This window comes from Nilaparvata lugens, chromosome X (assembly GCF_014356525.2).
Source record: "Nilaparvata lugens isolate BPH chromosome X, ASM1435652v1, whole genome shotgun sequence".
Classification (NCBI taxonomy): domain Eukaryota; kingdom Metazoa; phylum Arthropoda; class Insecta; order Hemiptera; family Delphacidae; genus Nilaparvata; species Nilaparvata lugens.
Window position 1 is genome coordinate 66,569,231 of NC_052518.1, and position 20,008 is coordinate 66,589,238.

The 20,008-nt window shown below is 37.3% G+C and overlaps 2 protein-coding genes across 15 annotated transcripts in view; both read left to right on the forward strand.

The window, feature by feature from the left end:
* The window catches only part of LOC111044977 (voltage-dependent calcium channel type D subunit alpha-1), a 210,143-nt gene that overhangs the window by 24,826 nt on the left and 165,309 nt on the right, over window positions 1–20,008 (forward strand). The gene's annotated exons all lie outside the window — the stretch shown is intronic.
* Window positions 6,566–8,920, forward strand: LOC120354394. Its single transcript, XM_039441483.1, has 2 exons — window positions 6,566–7,646; window positions 8,409–8,920. The coding sequence occupies exons 1-2, from the start codon at window positions 7,305–7,307 to the stop codon at window positions 8,787–8,789; spliced, it is 723 nt and encodes a 240-aa protein (XP_039297417.1). The 5' UTR covers window positions 6,566–7,304; the 3' UTR covers window positions 8,790–8,920.

Sequence of the window (20,008 nt, forward strand, 5' to 3'; positions counted from 1 at the left end):
CTCCTTTTTTACACCAGAGTGAAAACTAGATTTGTTTTTTCCCAGTTCAATTATGGGCTCTATCAACGGCGAGAGCGTTTTCCTATTGTATTCCTCCGATCGTTTTTCAAAATTAACTAAGCTTTTATGCTTGTCGCTGATTACTTTTCTCAATTTCTTAATCTTTTCGATTAAACCAACGTTCTTTCTATTCAGCTTCCTGCTGCGTGTTTTAGACAACATGACTGCACAAAGAATTAATCTCTACTGAACGGTAAGAAACGTATCGAGCGAATCTCGGTACTTGCCGCTATTAATTCCACACTCGCTCATAATAGTTACAAAATTATGAGGTTTACGATTCCAAACTTTATGACAAAGTTTAACGAAATCTTTATAAGAAATATCTCCTCCAACATGATCTCTGTGAAATAATTTCAGACTCAATAAATCTATCTTGAAGATTATAATCATATTTGCATTGTCCCTAGTGAAATGTTTCTGTGTAGCTCCATAACTCTGAATTAAATATGCAGTGTCAATATTACGATGTCGTCCGATAGTAAAATATTCTCTTATTTGAGGTACATGATTAAGTTGGAAGTCATCTAATATTACTAAAGAATATTGTGATATTTTGCTCGGGTGAGGTATAGATTCGCAATTGCTGTTTATATGAAATTCAACATCTTTCATTTTTGAAAAGACTTTTCTCAAAAACAAGTACTTATCTTGATACTCGCTCTTCATATGCAAGTATATAGTTTCAAATCTCAACCCATTCTTTGAAAAAATTAAATTAAATAGCAAATTGGTCTTGCCACACCCTGAAGAGCCTATTATAAGGATTCTCGCATTATGAGGTAACAACTTACCATTTTTACACCATGTTGGCATTTCTTTCTCCCTTATAACATTGTCAAAATTTACTATCAGAATCATGTTAGACACATGTGCAGCACGTGATCTGATAAGGAACTAATCATTTTTCGTAAGTTATCAGTGAGGGGGAGGCGGCTTATCACAGCGGCAGGCGTTCGCTCGCTCCCCCACTGATAGCTCACTTCAACATATCATTCCCTCTCTTTCCCGCACCCTCTTGAATGCATCTGTTCCCTTAGCAAATTACGAATCTTTGGATTAAAATGAGAAGCGTTTTTTGAAGGATAAAGAGCTATTATATTTACACCAAATCTTTGTCATATTTACACTGAATGTATTACAATAGATTATTTTTCATCTAATAGTTGACTTCTACTAATATAACTAGGCGTTGAAAATCCAATCCACTTAACAAACAATCCTTTTTTGTCACGCTTTAATATTTTCTCAATAAGATATACTTCTCTCTCTGATTCGTTTAATTCTGTTTTTTCAATTTCTTCTCCGTAAAACCTACCACTTATTACTTCTCCGTTTAGATCTCGCAAGCTATACGTTACAGGCTGAGAAGGAAATATAGAATGAATTACAAAATACTCTGCACTCCAATTTATGTTATAAGATTTATTGAAAAGAACAACCCATTTTATCTTTGAGATTCGTACAACATCTCCTAGCTTAAATTTCGGTTTTGAATTTTTCAATTCATATCGTCTATTGGATGCAGAATTCAAAGACATTAAAACATGATTACAATCCTTCTTCCTCACATCTTTAGGTTTCATTCTAATTGAAGTGTGCATTGTTGCATTATAATCACGAACCAAACTGTCTAGCTCTGATATCCAGTTTTTGGTTCCACGCTCAGTTAAATATCTATAAATTTTTGCTTTAATTGTTCTATTAAACCTTTCAACTATGGAGGCTTTCTTATCGGTAAAAACATGATAATGTTCAATACTGTATCTATCTAATAACGCTTTAACTTTTGAATTAAAGAATTCTGTTCCCTGATCTGATTGAAAAAACTTAACTCCCCTATTTTTAGAAATAATTGGCTCGAGCGCATCAAATACAGATTGACTTGACTTGTCTTTTAATGGTACACAATATGCGAATTTTGAAAAACAATTAATAACAGCTAAGATATACCTATAACCTTTATTAAAACGTGATAAACTGGTAATCTCAATGAGATTGGCTTGAAGCAAGTCTTTTTCACTTTTCAACTCATATTTGCGAGTGGGATAGTTAACGCGTGGTACACTATGAAGTTCTAATGCTATCTTAGATCTAATATTATTCATATTTACAACTCGAAATCAGTGGTGATGGATGATTGTCATAGGACATACTGAGCAATCAGTTCAGAGTGTTGTTGGCACTCTATAATGTCTGAAAGGTAAAGTGTCTACACCGTTCTCAGCAATATATCTCTTATCGTCATAAAGACTCAAACAGATTTTTGCACACTCAATCTGATACATGGTGTGATTATAGGACCTCATCATAGTAAATTTTTCAATGTGTTCACAATGTTCAATCAGCGATTTCTTATATAAATTAAAATTAAGTTTTCTACATTTCACTCCGGTCTGTACACCCTTTGCTACACATTTATTTACAGGTTCTTCATTCTCGTTACATACTAAATATGAGTAAACTTTGGATCGAAGCCCTACAAATCTATGGACAGGTTTTGAGGCAGTCTCATCCTTGAACTTTCCTACAACTTTATTTCTCTCCATGGAAAAGCATGGGTGGTAAGGAGGGTAATTACTAGTGTCAAAAAGGCTCAAATTTTCTTTAATCAACTGATACACGTCTTTGACTTTTACATTTAAAAGAAAACTATCTGTATCAGTCATACAGAGTTCTATACGGTCCCACGGTATAATTTTTTGTAATTTGCAATAGAAAAAATCGTACATATGGAATTTACTCAACTCCAGTACGGAAAAGCCGGAATAGACAGGCTTGTTCATTTTTAGTTCCAACTTGCGAGAGAAAACCATGATCACGTTCGGACTAATTATTTGCCAGCGTTTACATAGTGGATTTGAAATGTACTTATCTAACCGTTTTTCATCCGTGATAATTTTAACATTGATTTGCTTACGACTAGATTGAATTGTTTTCCCGAAGATCAGATTGCAACAGGCCTTGAAGAAGGATATTTCAAATTTATTATTCGCATTCTGTCTATTCCGGATATTGAAGTTGATGTAGCTTTTCAGCCAGGGAGATTGGGAAAAGCTAATGACGTGATGTACTTTCAATAATTGCAAGCTGAGCTGAAGGTAGAGCTTTAAATTGACATAGTGAACAATGTACTTTTCACGGTCGAAAAGTGTGTTCATGAGCTTTTTGTTTCCAGTTTGACCGTTCTCATTTGTTTGGTAGTTCGACAGCAATTCGCGCAGTGGTGTTTGGTGGAGAGGTGCGAGTGGGAAGCTGGCGTGCTTATCATGTAACTCTTGAGGGTACTTGAGATCACATTCTATTATATATCCGGTTTCTGAATTGCTGTCCAAATTCGCGAAATCAAGCTTGGAAATTTCTTCCTCTGAGAGGAATTTGAAATTTCCAACAGGTAAGCTTCGGCTCATAGCTTCCGAGTATAAACTGTTTGCATCGATATAAAGCAGATAATTACTCGGTTTTGAAGGGTCGTATGTTTCGGGTAGATGTTTGTTATTCACTTCACAATAACGTTTACTGATGAATGACACCCCACCCCTCATCACTGCCTCAAACATAAGATGCATGTCAGGATGAGTAATCAATTCTAGTTTGACTTTAGTGTGTTTCAACATACAATTCCAGGTAAAGTGGGCGAGGGAAAGAAAATGGGTGACATCAAGGCCGTATGAGCTAAAAAGCGTAGACCTCATGGATTCAAAAACTTCCGCTAATAGCATCACGTCCAAACATAAATAGAAATTGTGATATCCACCGAGTGATTTCAGCTTGAATGTTGAGAACACTCTTTGCGCATGCTCATATTCTTCGCGAGGCAGAGGTGTATCAGTTAAATCATTATGAAAACATTCGATGGGAGGAAGCGATGTTTCCGCGAATTTTTCGGGACAACTCATGTATGAGTAAGGATATATTCTTTTTTTCAACAAGAGTTGTCTGTGTTCGCGTGGGGGGTCATGAAATACTGAAAATGGACATTCAAATTTCTTTTCCATGTCTGTACTTTGCACTAAATTACGCACCAATACTTCCAAGGATTCACTCATAAACTTGTAGGAATCTCAAAATTTAATTTTGCCTACTGAAAGTGTCAAAAATCTCTGACGTATTTGCGATGCAGGAAATTTCTTTTTTGCATTTACCGAGCGCTTCCAGAATGAAATGTGAATCAAACCCGGAGAAATTGTGAAAATAACACGAAATGTACTCTGGAGTACAAGCCGATAAATTACAAGAAACGTGTGCCGCACATAGGTAATTTCCGGTTTTGTGCGTGTGGTGACGACATTTAATATCGGTGTCTAAAAACGGTTCAGCACAAAGCCCGCAGTTTACCGAATTTTGAAATTCGCGCTCTTGACTTTCGGATAAAGCTTGCATCGGAATTTCTTGTTTCATATCCTCATACAAAATGTCGCCGAGATCTGTAATTTCCTGAAGAAATTTCTCCATGATTTTTTAATCTAAACTACTCGATCTATGGAGTACAAGTCCATAGGCGATTTCCCCATTCACATCGATAACAACAAAACAATAGCCGCAGGGAATATGTTGTGCTGTTTTCTTTGTATAGCTATGGTTGATTTCATCCCAATCGGATTCATCATCATCGTCATCCTGATATTAACAACATAAGTTTCTAAATCTGCGTAAATGGTGTACTTTTTCTTCAACGTAGCACTTAGTTTCTTGAATTTAATTGTCTCTCCGCGTTTAGGATATGAAACTCGCTGTGATTGAAACTTGGAACAAAGCTGTTCATGTTTCATCAAATTTGCTTTACCATCACAATTTTCAGATTTCTTCGATGTAAATCTATGGAAACAGAAATTACAAACATTTACTTGATCATTGCATTTTGAAAGGTGGGAGAGAAGACGTGATAGCCTGTTTTTCCCGTTCGCGGTATTAACTAAACAGAAATGAGTTTTTCCTGCATTGCCTTTTAGCATTAAAAGGTTAATTTGGTGCTTACGAGTGCGGAAAATGCTTGTGCGGTAGGGGAAAAACGTTTTGTTGTCATACGCAATGACGTGAATTGCAATATCCGGATTTAGCATTTCAAATTTCTTAATATCGCCTGTCGTCACCAGGAAATTTACTCCTCGCATATTAAGTGTGTGAGCAAACTTGCTCAAATACTTTACACTCAAGTTTGAGTTCCTTGGTTTCTGATGGAAATACGCGAGCACTGACCATAAAAAGCATTTTTCGTCAGACAGATTTTTGACATTTATAACACATTTTTTGTTTTTAAGAAATTGCGGTGTTTGAATGAAACTGGATGTGAAGATTGGATTAAATTTAATCACGTTCACATCCAGTGACTCAATTTTCTTTGAAACCCAACCGCTGCCATGTCGAACAAAGTTGTCAAATGATGACATGATTTTTCTCACGGCCAACATGTAATGATCGTTAAAATCTTCATAGTTCTCAAGCACGTTTAGCGCTATGTTGGAGTAACTATGAAGATTTATTAGAGATGAGACAGTCTCGCTAACTTCATCATCCATCACCACTAATTTATACAGCAAAACATTCAGTATGATGAATCACTTCACGTTCGCGTCATGGTGTGCTGTGTTTTCCCTAATTATATCGAAAACGCGCCATTTCGATCTCTTGAGCACATTTTCTATACTGATTTCCTCGGGATCGTTGATGGTTATGCGATGACGCACCGCTGCGGAATTGACACCGTGTAGTCTGCATTCCCTTGGCATGATGTTAGATTCTGAAAAACAAAAGAATAACGATCAGGATGACATAGAGTTTCATGCATGTTTAGTTGTGAATTGGCATTGGTAGAAGAAGGCTGTGTGTGAAAATGATATCTCAAGATCACAAAATGTTGTATGAAAGATTAAGATTATTATCTTTCGATAAAAGATGGTCGAAATCTTCTCCGCATTTGTCCGCGGAAAACATGGCGAAAGAGGGATTTATATTCTCATCTGCACCAGACATTGTGCGATGTGTATTTTGTTCAATTTGTTTGGGAAAATGGGAAGAAAGTGACATACCAGCAATAGAACATGCAAGCTGCAGTCCGAACTGTAGAAGGAAAGATAATATAACAATTGAAGAGGAGAATTTCGATAATAATATTCTACGAGAATATGAAGAAAGATATTCAACTTTTAATCATGTAGAAGATTCATCCGTTCAAGAAGAGTATTTTGAAAAGCATCATCTACATTGTGACTTTTGTAAATCATTATCCAATAAAGCAGAGTATTTTGCGAGAAATGGTTATTTCTTACATAAAAATCCATTCTATCTGCAATGTGTCTATTGCAAATATATTATCGAAAATCCATTTGAAAAAGTAATGCATTTACCGTTTTGTTTATATGAAGAGTGTGAGGAAGAAGAGTGGGGGTTGGATGTTCCGGATATAGCGTATCGTAAAGATGAGGTAAAATCGCATGCATGCAGTATATTGTAGAAGGTTTTTTATCCTCCGAGGACAAAAACTGTCCTCCGAGGACAAAAATTGTCCTCCGAGGACAATTTTCCTCTCCTTCACAGAGGATAAAATCAAAGTAAAATGTACTTACATGTACTGGTTGATGCTGCGTGAATCTCCTCAACTGCACAGGTGGCTATGCTTCCTTTCAGATTGATTCCTCTCAGGTGTGTTGCCTCGACGAGAGCTCAACTGGTTATGAGGTCCAGAATTCAAGTTGAGAGGTGAGAAAATGCTGTGAAAACAATGAAATATTTAATAACTGATAATATTAGAAATCAATCGAGAGGCGAGAATGCTATTCAAAAAATGTTTGAGTGAGCCCTATGTTGAAATGGTGTGAAAACAATGAAATATTTAATAACTGAACTGAAATCAATAAGCATCATGAGAGTCTATTCAAAATATGTTTGAGTGAGTTGACATGGAGGAGATTTTTTTCAGCTTCTAGCAGGTGTTTTCACTGTCCCATGCAGAGTTCTAGACGAGTTTTTTTTTTCGTCTTCTGACACATGTACAAGGATGCTATTCGAAAAATGATTGAGTGACAGTTTTTTGTGATAGGAGAGAGAATACTTACAAATCTGAATGTTGCCGATAACGATGTGGGAGCACGTGTTGTAGGGGAGAAATTTGAATTTTTTTCGCCTTGTAGCACGCTCTCGCTCGCATGAGCCTGGAACAGAGAGAGAAACGTATGATATATAAACAGAAGTAATGAGAGGAAAATTAACATTTACATCTGAGTCTACTTTGAGTGCACTTCACGATGAGTTCTCCATCAACATCTTCTCCATCATATGTGCTGCCAGATAGCCCACCAGCACACCAGCATGTGCTCAACTATTGGCAGCGCAAAGCTGCCATCGCTGCTGCTGAGTCGTCCGCTGCTGCACCCGCTCCGCTGGAACCACCATCGCCGGGCGGCGAGATCGTGGTCGGGGACAGCCCTATTCAACGCTTGGCTCCAGCTGCTACCTGGGCACCGTGGCGAGCGGTGCTAACTACTCTACCGAACAACAGGCAGAAGCAGGGGAAGCGGAAGTTGACGTTTGAGGAGGAGGCTGAAGTTAGCGGGGATGAGGACGAGTCAATCTTCTCACAAACAAAGGTTAGTTTCAACAAATATTATAAACTTGTGTGTATGCACAGATTTTTTTCCATGATTGATTGTTAAAAAAATCTGTGCACATACTAGTCTTTGATTATTTGATACGAATATTATTTGAAGCGATTAGAAATTGATCGCAAGGAAATATTATTTGAAGTGATCAGAAATTGAATGCAAGGAAATATTATTTGAACTGATTAGAAATTGAATTATGAGATATTATTGTTTAAAGTACTCGATCATGCAACAATTATTTGTTAGCAATATTTCCTTGAAGTGATTAGAAATTGATTGCAAGGAAATATTATTTGAACTGATTAGAAATGGAATTATGAGATATTATTGTTTAAAGTAATCGATCATGCATAAATTATCTGTTAGCAATATTTCCTTGAAGTGATTAGAAATTGATTGCAAGAAAATATTATTTGAACTGATTAGAAATGGAATTATGAGATATTATTGTTTAAAGTAATTGATCATGCATAAATTATTTGTTAGCAATATTATTTGAAATGATTAGAAATTGATGGCAAGGAAATATTATTTGAACTGATTAGAACGATCATGCAACAATTATTTGTTACCAATATTATTTTAATAACTGATATTACTCACTTTATGCAGAGAATGCCAATTCGATGATGTCAAGTTGAGATTATGACAATAATCTGATGTAGAGATCAATAATCTATTGATCAAGTTCTCTAGTATGATGATAATCTGAAACAAATAAGACACTAATCAAATATTTTTCAACAGAAACATGCTGGAATGGACGAGAACTCATCCATGCTCCCACTGATGAAGGAGCTGCGACGAAGGGAGGAGGAGGATGAGATGGAGTTCGTAACAATTGTAAATGCACCAACGCCTAAACCGTGGATCCCGCTGAGGGAATTGAAGTTGCGCACTCCCTACCCCATAGTTGGCGTGAGGGAGCAAACGAACATCCATGGCCGTCGCATAATTTTAAAAATCGTTAATGCAGGAAGCGGATGTGAGGTGTATTTACCTCAAAGATTCGCTTCCTGCATTGACGCAGGAAAGATTCAACATTTTAATAAAACTTGTAAAAATTATGTGTTGCTAGTAACACATAAGTCACCAAATTGGTCAGATATAAAAATTGTTAAGCAATAACAATTTTTATGTCTGTATACAATTCGTCGACCTATGTGTTACGAATTGTATAGATGAATGTATGAATAAATTGTAATATTGTTTCTATAAAAATTGTTTTCAATTCTTACCTGTTCACAATGAATAGTAGAAACACACAGAAGAAATGCTGGTTCAGCTGCTCTGTTGTGAATGATATTTAAATAAGGTGAGTGCGCCTTTTATAGTTTGTTGCGAGCATGCTCAGTAGTCTTTACCGCTACACACAGCCGTACAGTCAAGCGGCTCCCTCCCACATCTGTTTTGGCACGCGTTCCTGCAGATGTGGGTGGGCGCACCTCCCCCTTTTCAAATTGTATTCACCTTTTCAGATTATTTGCTATTTGAAATAATATTCTTATCATTCAAGCAATGTATCATAGCATGTGAATTTATTTCCAACTCGATTGAAAATTAAACCAATTCAATTTTCTTTTGATTAAGTTGGTGTAATGATTAATTAACCTCAGTTAATGTTCAACCATTGAGATGAAAGGTGAGAAAATGTTATGTAGGAGAAAGCAGAGTTCGAGGAAACGAGGTAAAGGAATCTTGAGTTCAGCAGCAAAACTTTTTAAAGGTGTGTCGTCAGGATTGGCAGGTAATGTGACATCAACTATTTTAAATAAGGTAATTGATAACCTGCAGGAGGAAATTCACCTCCTGGGGGGCTACCAGTGGTGTGGCCCGGGCACAAAGGTTAATGAAAGGTTAAAGAGGGGTGATCAAGGTATAAATTCATTAGATAGAGCTTTTAAGGTACATGATATAGCATATACGCAAAATAGCGATAATAAAACTCGAGCGGTAGCTGACAGAGCTCTAGCGAACGCTGCATGGGACATTTTCAAAAATCCTCAAACACCTCCTGCCGAGAAAGCACTTAGCTATCTTGTTACAAACGTCATGAAAGCTAAAGCAGCGTTTGGTGGGTCTTTGTGGAAAAGAAGAAGAAGAAGAAGAATGAGAGGAGAAGTTATAGTAATGATATTAGACGGAAAGCTATAGCTCAGTTGAAAAAGCATATTCCAGGAAAAGGGTATTTTTTGAAGCCTTTTCCTAGTATTAGTGGGGGGAGAGTTTTAGCCCCTCCAGCACCACCCCCATCATCATATGGAGTGAGTTTATTCCCTCAAGTTAAGAAACGTAGAACAACAAAGAAGAGTAGGAAGAAGAAGAAGACATGAATATTGAAGGAGAATTGAGTGATTATGATTTGATTGATTGGTCGAAATTATTACAGATTCAGCTAAGAGGTATATATATGCTAGATGCATTACCCAAAAAAATTCTAAAAAACGAGAATGCCATTGTGAATTTAGCAAGGGAAAGCGAGGATGGTACACATTGGGTTGCATATAAAAAAGTCGGTTCCAATGTTTGTTATTTTGATCCAATTGGAAATTTACAACCGCCATACGAATTGGACAAATATTGGAAAAAAGAAATTGGAGTAAATATATTTTATAATGTAGAGCACATGCAACCATTAAATAGCGATTTTTGCGGTCATCTTACATTATTGTTTCTTGCAAACCAGTTGTAATTGAGTGTTTGTGCTGAACGCACACACACACAAGATGATTGTTATTACATTAAGATCTAACACAAGTAACCTCTATGAACATTTACAAGAAATTATAGAATTGGATAAAAATCGTGAATGGGAAATTGGATTGATTAATTTTTGTAGTTACAATAGTATTGCGAACATTAACAAAGGAACAAATTCCAGCTTCAAATATGGTGATAGATTAATTGAGCTGGATACGGGTGCATATGAAGTTGAGGATATTATAAAATCTTTAAAGAATAAATTGAATATTGATGAGAAGAAGAATAAACTTATTATACGCCCAAACATAAATACTATGAAGATTAAAATTCATTCTAATAAAGCCATTGATTTAACATGTACTTATTCGATTGGAAAGATACTTGGTTTTAATAATGTTGTTTTGGAGCCAAATAAATGGCATTATTCTCAGCATTTGGTTAACATAACAAGCATTGGTAGTATTGTACTCGAGTGTAATTTAGCATGTGGTAGTTACTCTGACGGAAAACAAAAACATATAATCTACGAATTTTTACCAAAGGTTCCTAGCGGCTATTTAATAAACGAAGTACCATCACCGATTATCTATGTACCTTTGAATACGCATTGAATTCAAACTATTAATGTAAAGGTAACGGACCAGAATGGATCGTTTATTGATTTTTGTGGAGATACAATTACAATTAGGTTACACATACGTGAAAAACAAAAGTAATGGGTTATCTTGTTTTCAATCCACATCCAAATAAGACGTGTACACGTGATGTCATTAGAGAGACGAACGTGAGAGTGTCAACACCTAAAAACAAACGTGCTTTGTCGGCTAAAAGCGCGAGAATATTAGAAAAGTTGGGTTTTATAGTTGATTGGCGGAATGTTAGGAGGGGGAGTGGCAGCAATTAGTGAAATTCTGGACGTGGAGACAGACCTTCAGTTTTATAATGATATAACCAAATTCCAATTTCACACTCATACAGTTTATTCGGGACAGGAAATAAAAAACTCTGACGAGGCACGTATTGGCATAAATTCTTTAGATGTCTATTCTTTACCTTGCAAATCATTCACATTTATTGAGGGAACAGTTAACTGTACAAAACCGGGAACAGGGCCAGGCGATGCACCAGTTGCAGCAGACTATAAATTAAGCAGTAACGTAATCGGCAACCTTTTTGATAAAATACGATATGGATTAGCAGGTCAGCAAATTTCTAAATCAAGATTGATTGGATTAACATCCACAATTAAAGCTATTCTAGTGAAGAATACGCTCGATAAAAACACATATATCACTTGGCTGGTTTTGACAGAGCAGGATATGAGCTAACAGATAATAAATTCACTTTCTGTGTACCGCTCAAATTAATCCTCCCATTTTTTGAAGATTTTCAAAGAATAATTTTAAATTTGAAACAGGAACTCGTCTTATTGAGGTCGCCAACAGATCTAAATTGTGTTGAGTTGGCAAGTGGAACAAATTTTAGTGTGAAAATTACAAAACTGCAATGGAGAATGCCCTACATAACTTTAGAAGATCATGTAAGACTGAAATTTTTGAGACTGCTTGATGCTGACACTCCACTGAAATTAGGTTTCTGACATTGGGAAATTTGTGAATTACCAAATTTGCAAAATTCACTTAACCATTCTTGGGCAGTTCGCACCACATCGAGTTTTGATAGTCCAAAATACGTTATAATTGCATTTCAAACCGATCGTAAGAATAAAATTAAAAAATCAATATCTAATTTCAATAGCTGCGGTATTTACAATGTTAAAGTATATTTGAACAGCGAGTATTATCCATATGAAAATCTGCTAGGTAAAAAGGAGGTATTATACCGCATGTTCCTGGATTTCACACTCTCGTATTATAATTATTCAATCAATAGTGAACTCAGAACAGAAATTGACTTTAAAACGTTTTGTGAATCAACAACGCTGATTGTTGTAGATTGTTCACACCAAGCAAGTCATTTGAAATCATCGACAGATGTTAGTATTGAAATGGAATTTAATAGTGCAGTACCTGCAAATACTTCTGCCTATTGCGTTTCAATTAGCGATCGTGTGATGGAGTACACGCCTCTGACGAGCATGGTGAAAGAAGTTCAGTAATTTGTGCACCGGCTATATAAGGTGTGCACTCTGACACATTTGGTTCATTATCAGTTTCACCTTTGAACAGGTAACATGTCCTATTCTTTGTGTTCTGATATTTCGGACAAGCCGCAAACTTGCTCTATTGGTATTCAGTGCGATCTTGATAGTTTCTATTATGAAGCAAGGTGCAGTACACCGAAGCTGCTGCAGGTGGAGGAGGAGGAGGAGGAGAAACGAGAAGAGGAGGGGAAAGACGAAGGATTCAAAAAGCCCGCCGCCGCCGAAGAGAAAGAAGTGGACAAGCAAGCAAGTGCGAAAATTGCTACAGTTGATCTTCACTGGTTTAAACAAGATTGTAATCAAATTATTGTGAAAGAACTTGCCATAATTGATCAGTTTAATAATTATATTGTATTCCATTTCAAATCACCATTTGCAAAGACAGAATTGAGTGCAAAATTGTATAATGATGTAACATGGTCAGAACGTCACAATCATAAAATAAAAAGGGAAGATGGAGATTTAGAATACAGTGACTCATTAATACGTGATTACCTTGCAGGTTATGAGAAAATTTTCATAAAAGGAACTGAGAAAGCAAAGTTTTTAAGAAGATTACATACTAACGTTCAATGTATACCTCAGGTTTTTCCAAAACCCGATTTCAGCTTTTTCACTAGTTCATGGTGTTATGCTGTGTGTAACATTCATAAAAATAGACCAGATGCTCACTGTGCTTTGTTCTCTGCCCAACATTATAATTCTTTGTTGTTTAAAAATATGTATCAAACAAATAATTTCTTGTGCGAAAACAATCGAATGCAAAGTATGGAAATGGCGGTGATGTACACGAATTCACAGAAAAGAAACTTTGCTCGTTATGGATTCTTCTACAACGGAAAAGATATTCAGTGTGTTTATTGCATGCATGCATTGAGACTGCATAAAGCACGTACATGTTGTCTGTCGACAATTAATGAAGAAAGACCGCTTAATTACTCTATAATAGTTCCTGCATACACTTAGTTTTGTTCATTCGCTTATCATGGATCTGAGAAAGTGGTTGGCTGCTTACAACGAGTTGGAAGTGAGGTTGAAAAACTGTATTGATTGGTATGATGAGTGTGAAAGTGCAATTAGGAAATCAACTTGTGAAAATTATAGTTTGGCGAAACAATTGAAAGACATTTTTCTAAGCACGGTTAATTTAAATGACATAAGAGACTATCTATGTTATTATCGTCCTCATAATTTGTGTATAGATAAGCTAATTAAAATTGAAGATGAAATTATGAATAGTTGTGCTGGTGAAATGTGTAAATAAACGTTTTCTACCTTCAAATGATTTTTCATTCCAATATCCTACTCACTTTTAGTTTAGTAGCTGCTTAGAGCTAGAGCTGACAACAACGCGTGTGGTGCGATCTTTTTATCGAGGCACAAGGCCCTACAACATGTGCATCTCATCAATTTCAACATCACGTGCATCTCATCAATTTCAGAGACATGTGGGAAGCCATTAACATGCAGTATTATGGTTTTTCAAAATTCAAAAAATTAACTCGTCTCTTGATGGGAATTTCATTTAACGAATTTGATTCAATTGCTAAGAATATTAAATTTTCAACAGGATGTCAAGATGTTGATTTACCGTTAACAAAAACAGAAAATGTACACTTTCCGATTTTATCTGAAATATTCAAACTGCTAGATATACTAGACAGCGGACATCTACATTATGATTGTACAAATGATTCGACATTATCTGTTGTTAAAAATTCCGATGAACTTTGGAAATGCTTGTATGATATTGCAGATAAAAAATGTGAAAGAACTTAGATCATTGACCTCTCTCTCTCAGGATTCACTAGTATAGCATTAGAGTGAAGGATTCACTTCAATCTGTCAGCATAGCAAAAAGGATTCACTTTAATCTGACAGTATAGATGTAGAGTGAAGGATTCACTTCAATCTGTCAGTAAGAGAATTTTTCCCACTCAAAGGGATTTTTTCCCTCATCTAGGATTCACTTCAATCTGTCAGCATAGCATTAGAGTGAAGGATTCACTTTAATCTGACAGTATAGATGTAGAGTGAAGGATTCACTTTAATCTGTCAGCATAGCAAAAAGGATTCGCTTTAATCTGTCAGTACAGCAAAAAGGATTCACTTCAATCTGTCAGTATAGCAAAAAGGATTCACTTCAATCTGTCAGCATAGATGTAGAGTGAAGGATTCACTTCAATCTGTCAGTATAGCAAAAAGCCCCCTCATCTCCACTGGGCAAGGGGAAGGGGAGAGAGAGAGAGAACGATATATCTCTCTCTTTTCATCCCCCTCATCACCACTGGGCAAGGGGAAGGGGAGAGAGAGAGAGAGAGAGAGAGAACAATATATCTCTCTCTTTTCATCCCCCTCATCACCACTGGGCAAGGGGAAGGGGAGAGAGAGAGAGAACGATATATCTCTCTCTTTTCATCCCCCTGATCACCACTGGGCAAGGGGAAGGGGGGAGAGAGAGAGAACGATATATCTCTCTCTTTTCATCCCCCTCACCACCACTGTGGTAAGGGGAAGGGGAAATCTATTTTTAGAACACCCTCCACCATGCGGGCGTGGGGAAGGGTGGCGGGATGGACGAGGGGAGAGAGGAGGGAGGGGATTTCGAGCAAAAAAGTCAGTCTGAACTCTTGAAATCCATCTACTCACTCCCATTCTTTAGCCTTCTCAGTTTTTTCTCCAACTCTAACAAATCTACTGTTTTATCGATAAGTGGATGTCTTACATCGAAAAATATACAATTCTCTCCAATTGTAATTGATTCGTATTTTTCTTTAAAAAATCTCGCTCATTAATGTTATTAAATTCTGCATTCTTTTCCCCCCTGACCAGCCGTACCGTTCCCCAGTATTCTTTCGCGTTTTTAACATTTTTAAACTTTTGTCTTATATGATCATTGAATTCTTTCTTCTTCTGTTTTACTGTACTCTTGTACAACATTTTACAGCTCATGAAATGATTTAGTGCGCTTACATCTTGAGTTCTACTTTTATAATTTTGGTATGCTTTGCGTAACTCCCTCTTCAATTCATTACAATTCCTATCGTACCAGGGCTTATTTCTGGACTCGGTGACTCTTACAACATTTTTCATCATGCCTAGAGAATCTGCTTTTTCTATGATACCCTTTATCAAATTGTCAGCCAAATTCTGAACATTTTCCGCATTATCACATAATCTATTTGGCACTACAAAATCACTACTATATTCTGATTTACATGAATCGTTCCAGCAGAACTTTGTTTGACGCTCATTCGAAAAAGGCTCTATCACCCTATCCGAACTAACTTCAGTAGAAACAATAAGTGATAGATGATCGGAAGTCAGAGCTAAATCGGAAACCTCCATATCTGAAATATAAGGAAAGCTCTCTAAGTTCACCCAGACAAAATCTATCACACTACTTCCGTTAGTATTATTGAAAGTGAATTGACCTGAAAGATCACTTCTACTTCTCCCATTAAAAACAAAAAATAAATTATCCTCCATAATACTGACTAATTTTTGAACATTCCTTGAAACAAAATTGTCTCGTGATAGTCTATCAGCGCATAGATCTGAGTTGTTGGATACCTCGCTCTCGAAGCCCTGATCAAATCTCCTATTCTGAAGTTGAAATCGCCGCCTATCACAACCGGAAAAGATGAAAGTAATAGCTCATGCCTCAATAGGCAATCTTTGAGCTCATTAACAGAACTTTCATTTATATCAGGTTTCATGTAAATTGAACAAATAATGATACTGCCTACAGGACAATTGACTTTAACCATAAGCATGAAGTCCTTAGCCTTAATCAAGGATGCTTTTAAATTACTTTCTATTAATATAATTAAACCTCCACTAGCCCTACCTCTCGAATTTTTTTCATTTCTTGGCTGGTGTACTAAAAACTATATAATCTTTAAATGACTGAAACTTAAAATTAGAAGAGTCCACTAACCAGGTTTCACTTAAACAAATTATATCAATTTTTTTAACGGTTCCGTCTGGGTTTTATCTAAATTCAGATAGTTTTTAAGACCATGGGAGTTCCAAAATAGAATTTTTAAATATTCTGAAATATTCTCTGTTGATCCTATCTTGACTTTGTTTGCTTTTCTACCTGTCACCTCCATCTCCTCACTTCTGGATCGAGCCTCTTCGTTGCTGATTGGCAGTGGGCCTACTGCTGAACGGCTGTTCTCTCCAGTCTTCCCTGTCTGCTATTGTGAGAGTCGCCGACCACTCTTCGAAGTAGCGGTGTGGCGGGAGGGTGTGACGGTTTTTCCTCCTGCTAGCCATGCTTTCATTCCAGAAGGTTTTGTTGCAGGGGTCTTCGAGGACTTTGTCACATTTATTTGTGACCCCGCTGCCGCCGTATAAGACCGGAGCACCCTGCAAGTACAATCTGAGTTGATCCTCGGGCGCGCATTGTGATTAGGTTTCTTGACTGGGTTGTCCCCTTCCACGTGGATGAGCGCTTTTACTTCCATCTTCAATCTCGATGCCGCAGTCTGAGACAATTGACTAATAGACTCATTCTGAATTGAAGATATTTGTGATAGACTTTCGTGGACGACCTGAATTGTCTCGTCATTCAGAAAGCCAAAGACCCATCCGATGCCAAAGACCCATCTTCAACTAAAGCAGAGTTCATACATGAATCCACCCTAACTTGATTCATACATGAATCCACCCTTACTTGATTCATACATGAATCCACCCTTACTTGATTCATACATGAATCCACCCTTACTTGATTCTTACATGAATCCACCTTTACTTGATTCATACATGAATCCATCCTTACTTGATTCATACATGAATCCACCCTTACTTGATTCATACATGAATCCACCCTTACTTGATTCATACATGAATCCACCCTTACTTGATTCATACATGAATCCACCCTTACTTGATTCATACATGAATCCACCCTTACTTGATTCATACATTGTTCTGAACAAAGCTCAGGCTAGAGCTACCAGAGGACTGTAATTTACTATTCAAATAATCAAATACAAACAAGGGGCAAAATTTAATCTTCAATTTGAGCCAGGTTATTTGTACAGTTAAACTCTGCATCAATGAACAATAAAAAAGAGCAAGAACTCACCAGATTTAATCCAATCTTGTCTACTTGCCCTTCGAAGCCTTTATTAGGTGTTTTGATCAGGTTCAGGGTGGGGATGAAATCTGGGAATAAGACAGGTTCTGGCTTCCCGGCTGTCTTTTCGTTGATTCTGTGTTCAACTTGCAGGTCATACACTGTGGTTCGAATAAAGCTCAAACTGGATTCTTTATAAATTCAAATCCGATTCAAATTAATTCAATTTAACACTATTTACGCTGTTATACTCAAAATTCACACACAACACTCAAACAATCATTTACAAGAAATTTCCGATCGAAATTACATGACAAAATACAAACTCGGTCTTGCACAACAAGACGGGCTGACGAAACAAGATGGACTGAGCTTTTAACATCGACAAGGCCAAAAACAGCAGGATGATCTGCTCTGGCGCAAACAAGCCTGCTATTGGCAGAACTGCAGTCTGGCATTTTGGCGCTACAGTTCGAATTCTCTGGCCAGACCATACCCCCGCCTCTGAAAAACTATTTTTCAGTCAAGTTACAAAAAACTGGAAAAACCACAGAAAGGAAAAAATCCAGACATGCCAAAAAGAACAAAAAACACCAACACCAAAAAACAACACAAAGAAAAAAATGCAACAAGCACAACAACTATTGAGTTGAAAGTGGATATAATTTGTTACTGGTCTTTTATAAATACCAGTTTTTAGGTGAATACTCGCCACTCGAACCTCGCCGTCACTTCCCAGAAACACTTGTTCAATGACACCCAGTGGCCACTGCAATGGAGGTGTGTTTGGTTGGTCTACTACCACAACCATTCCCACACTGATAGAAGTGGGTGATTTCAACCATTTTTTACGACTTTGAAGTTCGTGCAGGTACTCTCTTCTCCATCGGTTCCAGAACGATTGAATAAGTTGACTGATCAATTCATACCTGGTGAGATGATTCACAGGGACACTGTGCACGTCCCGCATGGGAAACGATTTCAACGGTGTTAGAGTCAAAAAGTGCACTGGGGTTGAGGCCAGTGGTTCACACGGATCCTCACTCAGTACACACAGTGGGCGGGAATTCAGGACACCTTCAATCTGCACCAATACAGTGTTCAGTTCCTCATAGGTGAGAAGTTGATTGCCAATTACTCGGAACAGATGCAACTTTACAGATTTGACATTTGACTCCCACAGACCTCCAAAATGCGGTGAACCAGGGGGAATGAATTTCCAATCAATTTTGTGTTTGGCGAGTTGACTAGTCAATGTGGTTTGAAACTCGGACGAGTTCATGAGTTGAGATAATTTTCGCAACTGTTCCTTGGCACCTACAAAACTAGTACCACAATCGGAATACATCACATGACAGGGTCCACGACATGACAAAAAACAACAAAACGCAGCTAAAAACATGGGCGTTGATAGATCCGATACCAACTCAATATGTACCGCCTTTGTTGCCATACACACAAACAGACAAATGTAGGCTTTCAAAACACAAGGATTACGACGTCTCACCATAGTAATACGCAGAGGACCAGCGTAATCCACACCACAATTTTCAAATGGTTTGCATTTTGACACTCGACAAGCAGGCAGGTCACCCATTTTTGGAATAATTGCATTATTACTAGGTCGAACACAGAAACAACAATTACACTTAAAGATACAAATATGAATAATAGAGCGAGCAGACAGTATCCAGAATTTCTGTCTGATCAAGGACAACAATAACGAAGGTCCAGCATGACAATTCTTCTTGTGATGATAATCAATCAACATCGATACGAAAGTGTCAGATTTTGGTAAGATCATCTGATGACAAGTCTCAAATTCCAGTCCAGCATGAGACAAACGACCGCCGACGCGAATCACACCTCTATCAATGAATGGAGACAGGTGACGTAGGCGCATAGAACAATCCTCTCCCTTCTCTAATTGCACAAATTCAGATAAAAAATGTATCTTCTGTACCACTTTACATAGATACCTCTCAGCAACATCGAAATCTGATTCTTCTGATTGGGGTAAGATTCGTAAGAATTTGAGAACAAGAATTACAATTCTCAAAAGACGACCATAATCCGAACAACGACCAATCAATGAATATACTGCATTGCTGTTACAATCAGGAGATTTTGTGACTGTCAACACTGACGGTTTTTTCACCTCTGGTGGATCCACGATCTCTTCCATTTGAGTTTGGACGGGCCAATCGCATTCGTCCTCTGCTATCCATGATGGACCTGAGAGCCACAAGTTCACAAGCTCTACTGGTGATAAACCTCTAGACAAACAGTCAGCGGGATTTTCAATTCCGGCAACATGCATCCACTCCTGTATACAAGAATCCTGTATTTTTGTGACGCGATTACCAACAAAAGTTTGCCATTTCGCGGATG

Coding starts and splice junctions, on each gene's coding strand:
- LOC120354394 (XM_039441483.1), top strand. CDS start 7,305: ATGAGTTCTCCATCAACATCTTCTCCATCATATGTGCTGCCAGATAGC. Junction 7,647..8,408: donor CAATCTTCTCACAAACAAAG/GTTAGTTTCAAC, acceptor ATTTTTCAACAG/AAACATGCTGGAATGGACGA.